The sequence below is a fragment of the Zingiber officinale genome, chromosome 8A, assembly GCF_018446385.1.
Source record: "Zingiber officinale cultivar Zhangliang chromosome 8A, Zo_v1.1, whole genome shotgun sequence".
In the NCBI taxonomy this organism is placed as follows: Eukaryota; Viridiplantae; Streptophyta; class Magnoliopsida; order Zingiberales; family Zingiberaceae; genus Zingiber; species Zingiber officinale.
In genome coordinates this window covers 8,141,569-8,155,723 of record NC_056000.1, presented here as the reverse complement: position 1 = coordinate 8,155,723, position 14,155 = coordinate 8,141,569, and the positions used below count along the sequence as shown (strand labels likewise).

General features: G+C 39.7%; 2 protein-coding genes across 2 annotated transcripts; both read right to left on the bottom strand.

Moving 5' to 3' along the window:
* Positions 1–5,721: 5,721 nt before the first annotated feature.
* On the bottom strand, positions 5,722–6,467 carry LOC122011978 (glutaredoxin-C9-like). The gene has a single exon (XM_042568424.1). The coding sequence runs from the start codon at positions 6,118–6,120 to the stop codon at positions 5,722–5,724; it is 399 nt and encodes a 132-aa protein (XP_042424358.1). The 5' UTR covers positions 6,121–6,467.
* A 3,297-nt stretch (positions 6,468–9,764) lies between these two features.
* Positions 9,765–10,440, bottom strand: LOC122010482 (protein ALP1-like). The gene is made up of 2 exons (XM_042567023.1): positions 10,308–10,440; positions 9,765–10,219 (listed from the first exon to the last, which is right to left on the bottom strand). The coding sequence occupies exons 1-2, from the start codon at positions 10,438–10,440 to the stop codon at positions 9,765–9,767; spliced, it is 588 nt and encodes a 195-aa protein (XP_042422957.1).
* Between the last annotated feature and the right edge of the window lie 3,715 nt (positions 10,441–14,155).

The window sequence follows — 14,155 nt, the reverse complement described above, 5'->3', positions numbered from 1 at the left end:
GTTTAAAAGAAAGATTTTAATTTATAAAATTTCTTTTTATTAACCAATCATGAAGGGATTAAAATTATTGGAGAAATTTTTATAAATTTCTAAAAACAAATTAGGAAGTTTTAATTTTTGTTTTAATTAAAACTCTCCTTGTTTTGGGGAAAGAGGTGGCCGACCAAATAAATTGGAGAAGAGAAAATTATTTTTAATTAAATAAATTTTCCTTTTCATGGAAAAAGAATTAAGGAAGTTTTTATTTAAATTTCCTTATTTGTCAAGACCAAGAATTATAAAAGAGGGGGTAGAGGAGGCTTCATGGCGAATAACTCTTTTTTTTTTCTTCCTCTCTTTTCTTCCTTGGTGTGGCCGGCCCCTAGAGGCTCCCCTTCTCCTTCTCTCTTCTCCTTCTTGTGGCCGAGACTTCATCATCTCTTGGAGGCATAGAAGTGGCCGGATCTAGCTTGGAGAAAAGGAGAGAAAGGAGTCTTGTTTCTTGCATCCTTTGGAGCTTGGTTGGTGGAAAAATGTCTTCATCTTTTGGAAGCTTTGTGCTTGGCCGAAACTTGAAGAAAGGAGAAGAAGGTGCTTTGGTGGTTTCTCATCTCGGAAGATCGTTGCCCACACAACGTCCGAGGTTAGAAGAGGAATATGGTAGAAGATCAAGAGGTTTTTCTAAAAGGTATAACTAGTATTTTTCCTTTCCGTATCATACTAGTTATTTTTGGAAATAATACCAAATACAAGAGGCATACGATTCTAGTATTTCGAATTTATTTTCGATGTTGTGTTCTTTTGTTTTTTCTTTTCCTTGTGATTTGATTGTTCTTTTCGGTTGACCTAAAGTTATTTAAGGAAATTAAATATTAACTTTCCTTAAAAGGCTTTGTCTAGTCGATGGTGGTTGTTCTCATATCCAAGAAGGTTATGTGCCTCGCCACGTCAGTACTGGGAGCAAATTTTGGAAACTAATATTTAATGAAATTAATAACCTAGGTGATTTGGATCGAACGTGTTAAGTTCCGCAGGAGATCCGAGTCTAAACCTAAAAAGAACAAATAGATTAAACTTTGGATCAAATGTGTTAAGTTCCGCAGGCGATCCAAGTTTAATTTAAAAGAACACATGGTAGCTAGGAAAATGTTCAGACATTTGTACAAAATTTTTGTACAGTGGAACCATTAGGTTTTCCGAGTAGCAACCAACAAGGGAAGGGGTTCTCGGCATTGGCCATCCGACGCTTAAGTCAGTCATCGACGATGAAGTATGCGGAGCAATAATAATGAACAGTAATGAGAATAGTGTCTATCGCGTATTGCGTACCTCCGTCGATACTTGGACCCCCTTTATATAGAGCTCCTGTAATGTGCGTGCACGTTTCCCAAGATAAGCACACTTCTCCAAATTTTCTCTGAAAATATTTGTCAGTAAAGTGTCCCTGACACAATATCTTAACAGATCGAGCATATCTCTAAAGTGACAGTGGAAGCTTCCACCGTACGATCTTCTGGTTATCCATGCCCGATGTTGGCGGCATTAACTCCCAAAGGGATGTCGATGAGTACCCCAGAGAGTATGTTGCTAGGCCGAGCGGGCTGGCCGCTCGGCCAAAATTTTGTTGTTCCTGTATCTCGTCCGCTCGGTCGGAACTCAATCGTGCTTGTGTCATGTCTGCTCGGTCGGAACTCCACTATGTTTGTGTCGCGTCCGCTCGGCCGAAGTTCCACTCTACTTGTGCCACGTCCTGCTACCTGGTCAAGTGGGGTAGCCGCTAGGCAGAAGTTCCGCTCTGCCAATGCCAATTCCTGTTGTCTGGCCGAGCGGGGTAGCCACTGTTAGTTAGTCCTAAGAAAATCGTACCAGTTCTACTGTACAAACATTTTGTACAAGTGTCGAACATTTCCTTAAATAACCTATTGTGTTCTTTAGAAGTTAAATTAGGAGTCACAGACGGAACTTAACATCATTGATTCCAAATTTAACTTATCTGTTCTTGATAGTTTAGATTTGGATCGCAAGCGGAACTTAACACTATTGATCCAAATCTACCTATGTTATTAATTCCATTAAATATTAATTTCCAAAATTAGCTTCCAGGACTACATGGCGAGGCACATGACCTTCTTGGATATGGGAGCAACCACCACCACCTAGACAAAACCTTTTAAAGAAAGCTAATATTTAATTTCCTTAAATAACTCTAGGTTAACCAAAAAGAACAATCGAATTACAAATTCGAAAAAATAAAGAAAACATAAACTCGAAAAACTAATTCGGAAAAACTAGATCTAATGTCTTTTGTGTTTGGAATTCTTACAAAGAAAAATAATTAGTATGATGCGGAAGAAAAATACTAGTTACACCTTCTCTTTGTATGCTAATGACCTCGAGATCTTCTACCGTATTCCTCGTCTCGCCTTGGACGTCGTGTGGGCGATGATCCTCCAAGATGAATACCACCCAAAGAGATTTCTTCTTCCTCCTCTAATATTTGGCCACCACCATCACCAAAAAAAAGAGAGCAAGGAAAAGGAGAGGGAGAGAGGGGTCTGCCACACCAAGATCTCCAAGCAAGAGAATAAGAATTGATATTTCATGAGGCCTCCCCTCCCCTTCTTTTATATTACTTGCCCAAGGCAAATAAGGAAAGACTTTTTATAAAAATTAAAATCTTCTTCATGGTTTTCCTTTTCCCTTTTAATTTTTCCTTTTCTTTCCTCTTGATTGAATCAATCACCAAATCATGAATTGGTTTTAATTTTGATTAGTCGGCCCCTTGCTTGGGCACCAAGCAAGGTGGCCAGCCATCTCATCAAGGAAAAGGAAAATAATTTTTTTATAAAATTTTATAAACCCTTATAAAATTTTACAAGCTCACTTCTAATTTCCTAAAGTAGAAGTTAAAAAATGAAAGTTTTAAAAATTAAAATCATGTTTTAAAATTTAAAATTTCTCTTATAAAATTTTCCTTTTTAGCATGGTGATAGAAAATTTAAATTTTAAAACTTTTCTTCCTTTTTTTCTTAAACCATGAGGATGGTTAAAAAAGGAAAGTTTTAAAACTTTTAAACTTTCTTTTAAAACATGTGGCCTAATTCAAATAAGGAAAGTTTTTAAATTTAAAATCTCTTTTTTAAAACTTATAGTTTTCTACAAAGAGAAGATTTTAAAAATTCAAAACATTCCTTCTTGTTTGAATTATTATGGTCGGCCCCTACATGCTTGAGAACCAAGTAAAGGGGTCGGCCCCTTAAGAGGATAATGTGGCCGGCCATTGCTTGGTCACCAAGCAATGGACCGACCCCCTTCTTGGACACCAAGATGAGTCTTTCTTTGGATGGACTTGAGGGTTTAATGAGGCTACGACAGGGACCTAGAGGAGAAATTGGTTTTGATCTTCCGATGAGATTGAGTATCCCATGTTCGCCCTGAACACACAACTTAAGTTCATCGATAATAACTCATTCCACTAGAGAGTTATTATCATACTACCGCACCAATCCCAAATTACATTATGTGCTCCTTCTTATCATGAGTGTGTTAGTCTCCCTGTGTTTAAGATAATGAATGTCCACTAATTAAGTAAGTTACTGACAACTCAGTTAATTAATATCTAACTCCAAGAGTAGTACCACTCAACTTCATTGTTATGTCGGACTAAGTCCACCTGCAGGGTTTAACATGACAATCCTTATGATCTCCTCTTGGGGACATTCTCAACCTAAATTACTAGGACACAGTTTCCTTCTATAATTAACAACATATACTATAAGTAATATCATTTCCCAATTTATCGGGCCTATTGATTTATCAAGTTAAATCTCACCCTTTGACAAATTAAATAAATAGATACTAAATATATATGCTTGTTATTATATTAGGATTAAGAGTACACACTTCCATAATAATTTATGTCTAGTTCTTTTATTAAGTCAGTATAAAAAGAATTTACCTAAAATGATCCTACTCAATACACTTAGAGTGTACTAGTATAATTTATTAGTCAAGATAAACTAATACCTAATTACACTATGACTATACTAATGATTTGTTCCTTTCCATCTTAGTCGTGAGCAACTGTTTATAATTTAGATCTTCTATGTGTGACACCACACACCATGCTATCTACTTTATAAATTAATTGAACAACTATATTCAACAAATAAATATAGACATTTGACCAATGTGATTCTTTTATTTCAAAAATAAATGTTTACAAAAGCTAGGCTTTTAGTATACACTCTAATGTCCCAAAGGGATGTCGATGGGTACCCCAGAGAGTATACTGCTAGGTCGAGTGGGCTGGCCACTCGGTCAAAATTTTGTTGTTCCTGTATCTCGTCCGCTCGGTCGGAACTGAATCGTGCTTGTGCCATGTCAGCTCGGTTGGAACTCCACTATGTTTGTGTCGCGTCTGCTCGGCCGAAGTTCCACTCTACTTGTGCCACATCCTGCTGCCTGGTTGAGTAGGGTAGCCGCTAGGCAGAAGTTCCGCTCTGCCAATGCCAAATTCTGCTGTCTGCCCGAGCGGGGTAGTCGCTCGGCCTGGCTTCTGCACATCGTCTTCTTCTCCGTCCGGCGTCCCCTACTTCATTGAGCGTCGGTCATTTGACACCTCTCTGTGTCGAAGACGGGATCGGATCGAGATCTTCTCCTCTCGGTCAGGGTATACTCACTCGATCGGCTGATGCTATTTATGCGTTGATTATTTTAATTTTGATCTCCACTGTGATTATTATCCTCCGTTAGATGAAATTCTTCCTTATCACCGCATCATAAATATTTATTACCATATCATAAATGTTTATTGTTTACTTTTAGACGTAGTGTAGTGACAAAAGGAATAGTGAGTTTCAAGGTCCCACGATAATAATTATTGGTCCATTACATGAATAAGAATTTATTTTAACACACAAAATGTTATTTTATTTCGCATCACATTCACATCGAGGTCCATCCCATTTAATTGTTCGTTGTAAGCTTCTACATAAATGCATGTTGTGTCATTATTAGGGTAATACGTTAAAGACCTTTTATCGAAGGTAAAAAAAAAATGTTCAGATTATACGCTCGTATCTTTATTTTCTTTACTCTCCCTCAAATTTTACCCATAATTTAAATTACTCAGATTAATTTTTTTAATGCCTAAATGTGAAGTCGTGAAGAGTTATTGATCTTAATCTCTATTTAAATTACTCATATTACTTTATAGATCAAAACCAATATACATACTAAACAAAAGTATTACACTATAGTATTTTAAACAAGATCTGAATAGCTGAAAGGGGACCAATCACCAAAGTAGCAAGCATATTTTGATGTAGATATGCAAAAAAATTCCAAAAAGTGAAGAGGATAAACGTCTTTTTTGTACTGATCTTTGAATTCTCTGACATATTCTTGAGCATGAAAAATTGGAGGCATCTGCACCCCCTTAAAAAAAAGAAAAATCACTTGAAGATAAACAAGAATGTGATGTAAATTATGTGAATTACATCTCTCCGTTCTATAAGGATTTGGTTTTACTGCTTTGATTACAGTGAATCTTAATATTCTTTATCAAGAAAAAAGGTTTATGATGCTAAGAATCATTCTTTTGTAACTGTTATATCAGCAGAGAAACTTAGATCGGAAAAAATAATCGAATGCATAATTCAGATTTTTTGGATTGAAATTTCTGTGAAGCTTAATCAGTTATGTACAGAGATCATAAGGCAGAGACAAGCATCGTATAAATCAGAGCCAGAGAGCGCCGGCTTGTTTGAGGAGAGGCACGAGGGAGCCATTGATATGGCACGACATCACTTCCTCCACCCCGCCCAGCAACTTCCCGCCGACGAACACGGCCGGCACCCCGGCGGCATTGGCGGAAGACGAGAAATGATCGGTAACCCCGCCCCCGCCCTCGGCGAGGAGGTGGGCTAGCACCGCCTGGATCTCGCCGCCGCCGGCCTTGTCGTCGTCTTCGTCGAGCTCGTAGACGGTGGGGCCCACGCCCATCCCCAGCAGCAACCGCTTCACCGCGTAGCACATGCAGCAGCCGCTCACGCTGAACACCACCACAGCGTTCCCGCTGGCCATCCTCGCCACCCGCTCCAACGGGCTCCCGGCCGCCTCTCCCTCCGCCATCCTCATCGTCGCACTCGATCTACATTTGAACTTAGTGCTTCCTAGATATATAGAGGGAGGGAGGTGAGAAAAGGATGAGCGGTTCGTTAGGCAAAGCTCTGCGCAGGCAGCAGTGGCGCCGGCGGCCAGTGAAGCCCGGCAAACTCTGACCTCGTACGGGGGAATAAACGGAAGGGGGGCGAGGAACAAAAAGCAAGGGAAACCTCCCTGACGGAAGGATAACTGACAGCCCGACAACTAACGTCCTTCTCCGCCGACGTTTGACCCTCCACCTCCCTCTCCCTGTCTCTCTATCTCTCTCTCTCTCGCCGCCGCTTCACACTTTTCTGTCTGCAGCTTCCAATTTCGCGAACATTTACGGACTTTAACATTTTAAAATATATTGCTTTATTCAATTTTCTTCCTATAATTAATTATGTGCATCAGAATCATGCGGGTTGATCGTTTCGCCGTATGGCTCCTCACGCGGTTCGCCGCTCCGCTCCCGATCCGACCGTCGGAATCGGATTCGACGGTGCTGTCTCGTGAGATCATTCTTGGGAAGCGAGACAGGCGCGCAAATCGCGTTGCAACTTCACGTGGAAACGGTCCGCGCTGCAGAGTCGATTGGGATCGAAGACTGAAGAGGAATTCATTAGCTGCTGCTCAACTGCTTAACGACCTGTGCATGGACCATTCATTAGTTGAAGATTGTCCCGTGTAAATTGCCTTGTAGAATTTACACGAAATTTCTGATCTTCTCTAACCAGTAGAAAAAGTGATTATGCTTCTCTTAAGTATGTTTACCGTCTGTTCTAAGATTATATTAAGGAAGATAATATGAAGAAGAGTTTTTTATTTTTGTGAAGAGCAAAATTATGGATAATAAAAAGGAAGGATAATTTCTTTTATATGCAAAACATAAGAGTATAAAGAAGGGTGGTGATCCTGTCTACATGTGAAGAAGATGGTAAGCTAAGGATATGATTGTTGGGTTGATGAAATGGTGATTCCATACGGTCCTGTACAAAAGATGTTAGTGTCAAACTGAAAAAGGATTTTTGACGTTGGTCTTTTGACGTTTAAGATACTTTTCACTTTTCAACACATTAGAGAGCAATCAGAATGTATAGCAAAGAGTGTGTTGAATAGTAAAGTTGTACATATCTCTGTCTATAGGTGAAAACTCCCTTTTATAATGTTACTATAGTGTCTAAGCACAAGAGAACGTGGGGTCGAACCGTGGGGTTGTTGGGGGCGTAAATCCTTGGACCATGTGCATCTCACCCTACCCATCACTTTCCTGCTCGATTACCATGATTTACCTCCCTCGTGATGACTTGGGGTCGGGTGCGGCGAGGCACTGGGGGCGAGTGATTTCGCCTGTTTGCCACTATAGTGTCTGAGCACACATCCCAAAATGTATGCATGTTTTCCAAAGAGTTATAGGAAAAAATAAGTCAAAATGTATCTCTAACACATTTCCTTAACACCCTATTTGGAAACAACTTAAGTGAAAGAATTGAATTCAATTCCATTAGGAATTGAATTCTGACAGGAATTGAATTCAATTCCTATGTTTGGAATGGATTAGTGAATAATAGAATTGAATTGAATTTCTTAATTTGGAATCTATTTGAATTGAATTCCATTCTTATATATTTACCATTTTATCCTCATAACTAGCCATTTATCAAGTTAAGTATTAGAGAATAGGAAGAATGGATCGCACAGTTAAGACAACACTGAAAAAACTCAAAACTTGAAATTCTTAACAAACACAAAGATTTGACAAGTTATCTACGAGGTCTTACTTCGCTCACTAAATTGTTATTAAAATGTTTACGAGACAACTTCCATTCTGGAACATCTCACTACACTTCGAAGCTTGGATATTTGTAATTGTCAAGACTTAATTTCACCTGGAGGCTTATATATAAAATCTCTTAAACATCTAGATATTGATGATTGTCCGAAATTCCTTTCTGCTAAGGTTGAGTCACAAGAATTTGTTAGCATCCTTTCTGCTTGGATATTTGTAATTGTCAAGACTTAATTTCACCTACGACATCATCTTCCTCAGTTTTTTATCATAGTAATAAAGCTGTTAGCATCCTTCCATGAATCCCTAGAAATTTCAATGTCAGAGATTTGCAGGCATTTGATCAGCAACAGCAGGACTTGGTTGATGTTGCATCAAAATCTATTTCTAATAGACAAGAAATTATAGAGGAAAATATCCGTTTGATATAATAGGTTTGCAACTCATGATAATCAAATAGTCAAATAATTCAAGAAAACATATAGTCAAATAATCACATATTGCAGCTCATAATCAAGAAGCAAATACAAAAGAAAGTAGCAACCTGAGTATTTTCCTACACAAACATACCGTAGCAAACCTAACTCCCCTAAAAAACATACCAAAGTACCAAGTTAAGTTGTTGTATGAACACAACAACAAAAAAAAAAATACATACATAAAATCACCAACTTAACTTTTTAGCTAACCATTGCAAGCGTAGCTCTTCTGGGAAACCAAAAAAAACTCCAATAAGATTAGGATGTTCATTTACCAATTCAACAGCTTCAAAAAGTTTGTCAGCGTCCAAACCCAATTTAGCTACTGCTTCATATATTTCTGCAGGCTTCCAAACTTGAGTGTTTGTATTTAAAATAGCTTGTGCAATATCTTTCATTGCCGAAGACACCTCATTTAATTGGGATGAGTACTCATTTGTCATTGGTACTTTTCTTTTTTTACCTTTCGCAACTGAAGCATTAGGTACAAAGGGATTTGATGTTCCAAATTGTGATCCCGGTGTTGATGGCAAACTTTCAAAATCAAAGGTAGAAAAATTATCCAAATAAACCTGATTGTTTGCTTGCATCTCATCAATTTCATGAATACTAATATGGGCCTCCTCCCTTTCCCATCTTTGTACTTTTTTCTCTAGCACTCTCAGCTTGAGTTCCAGTTGCTACATCTTTCTCATGTATCTCTCTGAGAATCTCCAAGTGATGAAAGGATTTTCCTTTGATATTTTTGTACTTTGGATTGACCTAGTAACAAAAGGGAATCACAATAAGAAAGTTCGTAAACAAGCATGTGCAAGGAAGATGCTACCAACTATATTATAGGAAATGAAATATAATACTCATACCTTTATCAGAGATTTCCACACCTCTAGAGGAGCCTCAAATGTTTTAGAAGAATCATTCCATCCTATTTCACTTTTAAACTCAATTTCTTTTGCTAGCACCATTTGCTCTTTAAGAGTTTTGAGACGATTCATCACTTTGGTTTTGTTGATGTTCAAAGAAAATTTATCATTAATTTCCTCTACCACCTTCCTATATGCTTCAGCAGAAAAAAACTCTATCTTCCTTTTGACCCTTACTCTTTTGCTCCCTAAGAACTTCAAGCATCACACCATCCATTTCTGTGGTCCACTTAAAGTATGCATTACAATCATTTCCTCCTTCCACTTCAAAAACTTTTTTAGCATCCCTATCACCACCTAGAAATTAAAATAACACAATAATAAATTATAAAATATGAAAGTTAATCATCCATTATAATGTCACATCCAATAACAACTAATAAATCAAACCATACATCAACTCTAATTCATGTTTGAGAGCAACAATAATACACACAAAAAAAAAAATCAATGTCTAGTTATATAATCATTCCACATTTGTGCGGCAATAGAGTCTCTTAAGATTTCCCCCCTTCGTCCATCTTCTCCTCTAGCAATTGCTCCATTAGCAAGTTCATGATCAGACTCATTATTCATGAGATCCCTATCAACTTGTGCAATAATTTCTTCATCTGGATCAAAATCTACTAAGAAGTTGTGCAAGATGCAGCATGCTAAAACAATTTCATTCACTGTCTCTACATCATATCTAGACATTTCTGCTAATATTGGAAACCTATTCTTCAAAACACCAAAAGTTCTTTCAATTGCATTGCGTAATGAGGAATGTCTTAAGTTGAATAACTCTTTTGGGTTTTCAGGCGGATGTCGAGAATATTCTTTCAAATGATATCGAGTGCCTCGATATGGAGTGAGAAATGTTGACCTCAACATATATCCAGCATCGACCAAGTAGAACTTACCTAAAAAATAGAATTTAAAATATTTATATAAAAAAATTCAGAAAAGTTTTAAATAGACATGAAACAAATTTATGGAAAAACCTAATACCTTGAGGGGCATTTAGATTATCTTCTCTACTTAACACATTATCTAAAATTCTTGAATCTGAAGCGGAGCCCTCCCACCCAAGTAATACGTACGTGAATTTCAAGTCAAAAGTACAAGCTGTCAAGACATTCATTGTAGGATAGTTTTTCCTTCCTCTATACCTTGACACATCTTCTTTTGAAACCTTCACTCGGATATGTGTTCCATCTATTGCACCGATACAATTCTAAAAGTTTCAATATAAACCAGTAATCATTATCATGTGACATTACAAAAATAAATCCAAAACAATATTTATATTTAAAAATACCTTAAAGTATGGATAGAATCTTCCTCCACTATTGAGTATTTGTGGTGAGACAGTAGAACTATTTGGTTGGACTAAAAATTGATCTTGAAGTGTTATTAAAGCTCTAAGAACTTTGTGGAAATGACGACTAATGCTCTCAGTAGATCGACGAAAGAAAAAATTTTCTGATCGAACACGTCCTTGACCACTTAAAATATATAGAATCTTAGCAACTTGTTCCTCAACAAAACTGTATTGATTATCCCTCAGAAATCTTCTTCCACGAAGTATTGCAACTAATCGAGTGAAAGCATCATAACTCATGCGTATTATAGAGCGTGAGTTATAATGGGCTTCTAATCGAGCCATCAATTCTCGGTGCACTTGATTTCCATTACATCGTTGTGATTGGGTAGTTGGTCTTTCAAGCTAAATAACCAGCATAAGCAACTATGGCTAAGATTGCATTTCTATCAAATTGCCTCATATTACGTACAATGTAAGTGTCTTTCAATTTTCCAATCTTGGTTCACTTATAGTCATATTGAATGCTAACTCTGGATTTACCAATCTTTGCTTGAACAAGTACCAACTTCCATGTAGTAGACAATAGTTTGGAAAGAAATAAATAACAAGATAAGTTGTACCACACAAACAAGCAGTATAGTTTGTACCTTCTATATTTTGTACCACACAAACAAATAACAAGATTGTAAAGTACTGAAAATTAGCGAATAATGATAAGGGATTTTTCCGGAATTTTGGGAAATTTTTTAGAAATTTTTCAGAGCTCGTATGGAAGAGTTAACGGGGATAAAAAAAAAATAGGCTTCCGAGAAAGCATGTTTGGGTTTCCCCATTTAAATAAGGAAATGCTTGATTTCTTTTTATTTTCTTTTCTTTTTCCTTATTCCTATTTCCTCCGATCCCTTACTGTGCCATTTTCTTTCTCGCGCACCCGAGCCGCCTCGCCCGGTGCTTCTCCAGCGTGCCCTAGCCCGCCGTCGTCGTGCCCTAGCACCGCCGCCGACCCAGCTCCTCACCTCTTACCGCCGGCCACAGCCCGAGCACCGTCGGCCGCCAGATTCGACTCAGCACAGTGTCGACGCCGTTGTGCCCTAGCCACATCACGTCGACGCCCTCTTCCTCTCGTCTTCTCAGCCGATAGACGACGCCGCGCCCTAGACAAAGCCAACCGCCATGACCGATCACCGACGGCCAGTATCTCAGATACCTGCGCGCAGCCTTTCTGTGCCCTAGCCCTGGATCCGATTCCCTTCATTCTCCGGCCACGCGAGCACTAGGGGATGCAGATCCACCTCAAGCCACTGGATCACCTTCTTCCGTCCCTTGCAAGCGTTGTGGTCTCAAATTTGTCACAGGCAGACATGGGCTTATCTTTGGCACTGCACGCCTTTCTGTTCTCTACACTGATGAGAATCGGAATAAGGCTAGGAAGTGAAGGCAGGGAGGAAGGAGTTGTAAACCTTTGTGGCCAGCTTGTACCACCATCCACCACTTGCGAATTTGGGTAAGTTATGCTCTTGATCTCTAATATTTTCAAAACCCTAATTGCCTATTGGTTGGATGTATAAGCAACTCCGGGATATGTTTGGTATCAACAGGATTAAACTGTTGTGGAGATGAGGAATCTGATCATTTTTCATACACTTAGGTGAGCATGTTGATGTTCAGTGATTTTCTTTAGATTCCTATTGAGGATGATCTATTCTATACAAATTCTGCATAGGTTATTATATTACATCTGAGTTGATCCAATTGGAAATTTTCATTTGGAACGAGGATTTGAATTGGTTATTAGGAGGATACATTGGTGGTTGATTCTTATTCTTGTTACTCTTTGATCTCCGACGATCTTGAAGGTAAGGTTTGGTTTCAGGAATTAGGTTGTTGTTTGAATTTGGAATGCTTGGTTGAATTTGTGATCTTCTCATCTTGATCCGATCTAGGGAGGTGAGGTTCTGTGATTGTGAAGGTGTTCTTGGGTTCCAGCAGTGATGATTCTCGATTGTGGATCAAAGAATAAGGATTGTGAGGCAGCACTCCTTCCAGCAGTTCCTCTTTGGCTGCGGATTAAGAACAGAGATCTGGGAATGAGGACTTTGATTCGAGACGGGCGTCTCGACATCGGATTTGTTCGATTCGATCTATATCGGAAGCGGGTACCTCTTGACTTATCTTTTATGATATTGTCATTTGGATATGCATAGTACTTTATGTTGGTGCAACCTTAGGTCAAGGTTGACCTGGTTGACCCGACTCGAGTTGACTTGACTCGAATTGTATTTTGATGTTTGACTTGGGAAGATTGTTGATGCAACCTTAGGTCAAGATTGACCTAGTTGAGTTGTATGTTGATATTTGACGAGAAGAGAGTTGTATTCTTGATGTTTGACAAGAATAGGTGTTTGGGAGATTGTAGGTGCAACCTTAGGTCAAGGTTGACCTGATTCGGGAAAAGTCCAAGCATGGAGCTTGGCACGCGAAAAGTCCAAGTATGGAGACTTGGCACTGGAAAAGTCCAAGTATGGAGACTTGGCACGGGGAAAAGTCCAAGCAGGTAGCTTGGCACGCGGAAAGTCCAAGTATGGAGACTTGGCACGGGGAAAAGTCCTGGTGAGTGAAGCCAGGCAGTCGGAGAAGTCCTGGTGAGTGAAGCCAGGCAGTCGGGAAGTCCTGGTGAGTGAAGCCAGGCAGTGGGAAAGTCCTAACTGGGATGTTAGGCAGTGTGGAAAGTCCTGGTGAGTGAAGCCAGGCAGTGGGAAAGTCCTAACTGGGATGTTAGGCAGTTGGAAAGTCCTGGTGAGTGAAGCCAGGCAGTGGGAAAGTCCTAACTGGGATGTTAGGCAGTTGGAAAGTCCTGGTGAGTGAAGCCAGGCAGTGGGAAAGTCCTAACTGGGATGTTAGGCAGTGTGGAAAGTCCTGGTGAGTGAAGCCAGGCAATGGGAAAGTCCTAACTGGATGTTAGGCAGTTGGAAAGTCCTGGTGAGTGAAGCCAGGCAGTGAGAAAGTCCTAACTGGGATGTTAGGCAGTGTGGAAATCCTGGTGAGTGAAGCCAGGTGAAAGTCCGGGTGAGTGAAGCCAGGCAAGGGAAAATCCAGATGGATCAGGGATGATCGGACATCTGGTGTTGAGGAAAGTCCAAGTAGGTCAAAGGGATTGACCGGACACTTGGCGGGGAATTCTAGCAGGTCAAGGGAGTGACCAGATGCTAGGAATGAAGTACCAACAGGTCGAGGTTGACCGAATGTTGGTTTGGAAGGCTTGGGACTTGGTTTGGGCAAAAACCAAGTCACTAGTTATCTGATCGGTCTGGTGACCGATCAGAAGGTGATCGATGAGCGAGAAAGGCGCGTGATCGGTGCGTGGACCGATCGGGAGCTTCCGATCGATGCGTGGGACCGATCGGAGTTCCTGATCGATGCGTGGACCGATCGAAGGTTCTGATCGGTCCATGGACCGATCGACCGAACAGGGAGGGAATGGATCGGTCCGTGGACCGATCCACATGGAGCTGATCGGTCCACGCCGAGCACT

Coding starts and splice junctions, on each gene's coding strand:
- LOC122011978 (XM_042568424.1), bottom strand. CDS start 6,120: ATGAGGATGGCGGAGGGAGAGGCGGCCGGGAGCCCGTTGGAGCGGGTG.
- LOC122010482 (XM_042567023.1), bottom strand. CDS start 10,440: ATGAATGTCTTGACAGCTTGTACTTTTGACTTGAAATTCACGTACGTA. Junction 10,220..10,307: donor TAATCTAAATGCCCCTCAAG/GTATTAGGTTTT, acceptor TCTATTTTTTAG/GTAAGTTCTACTTGGTCGAT.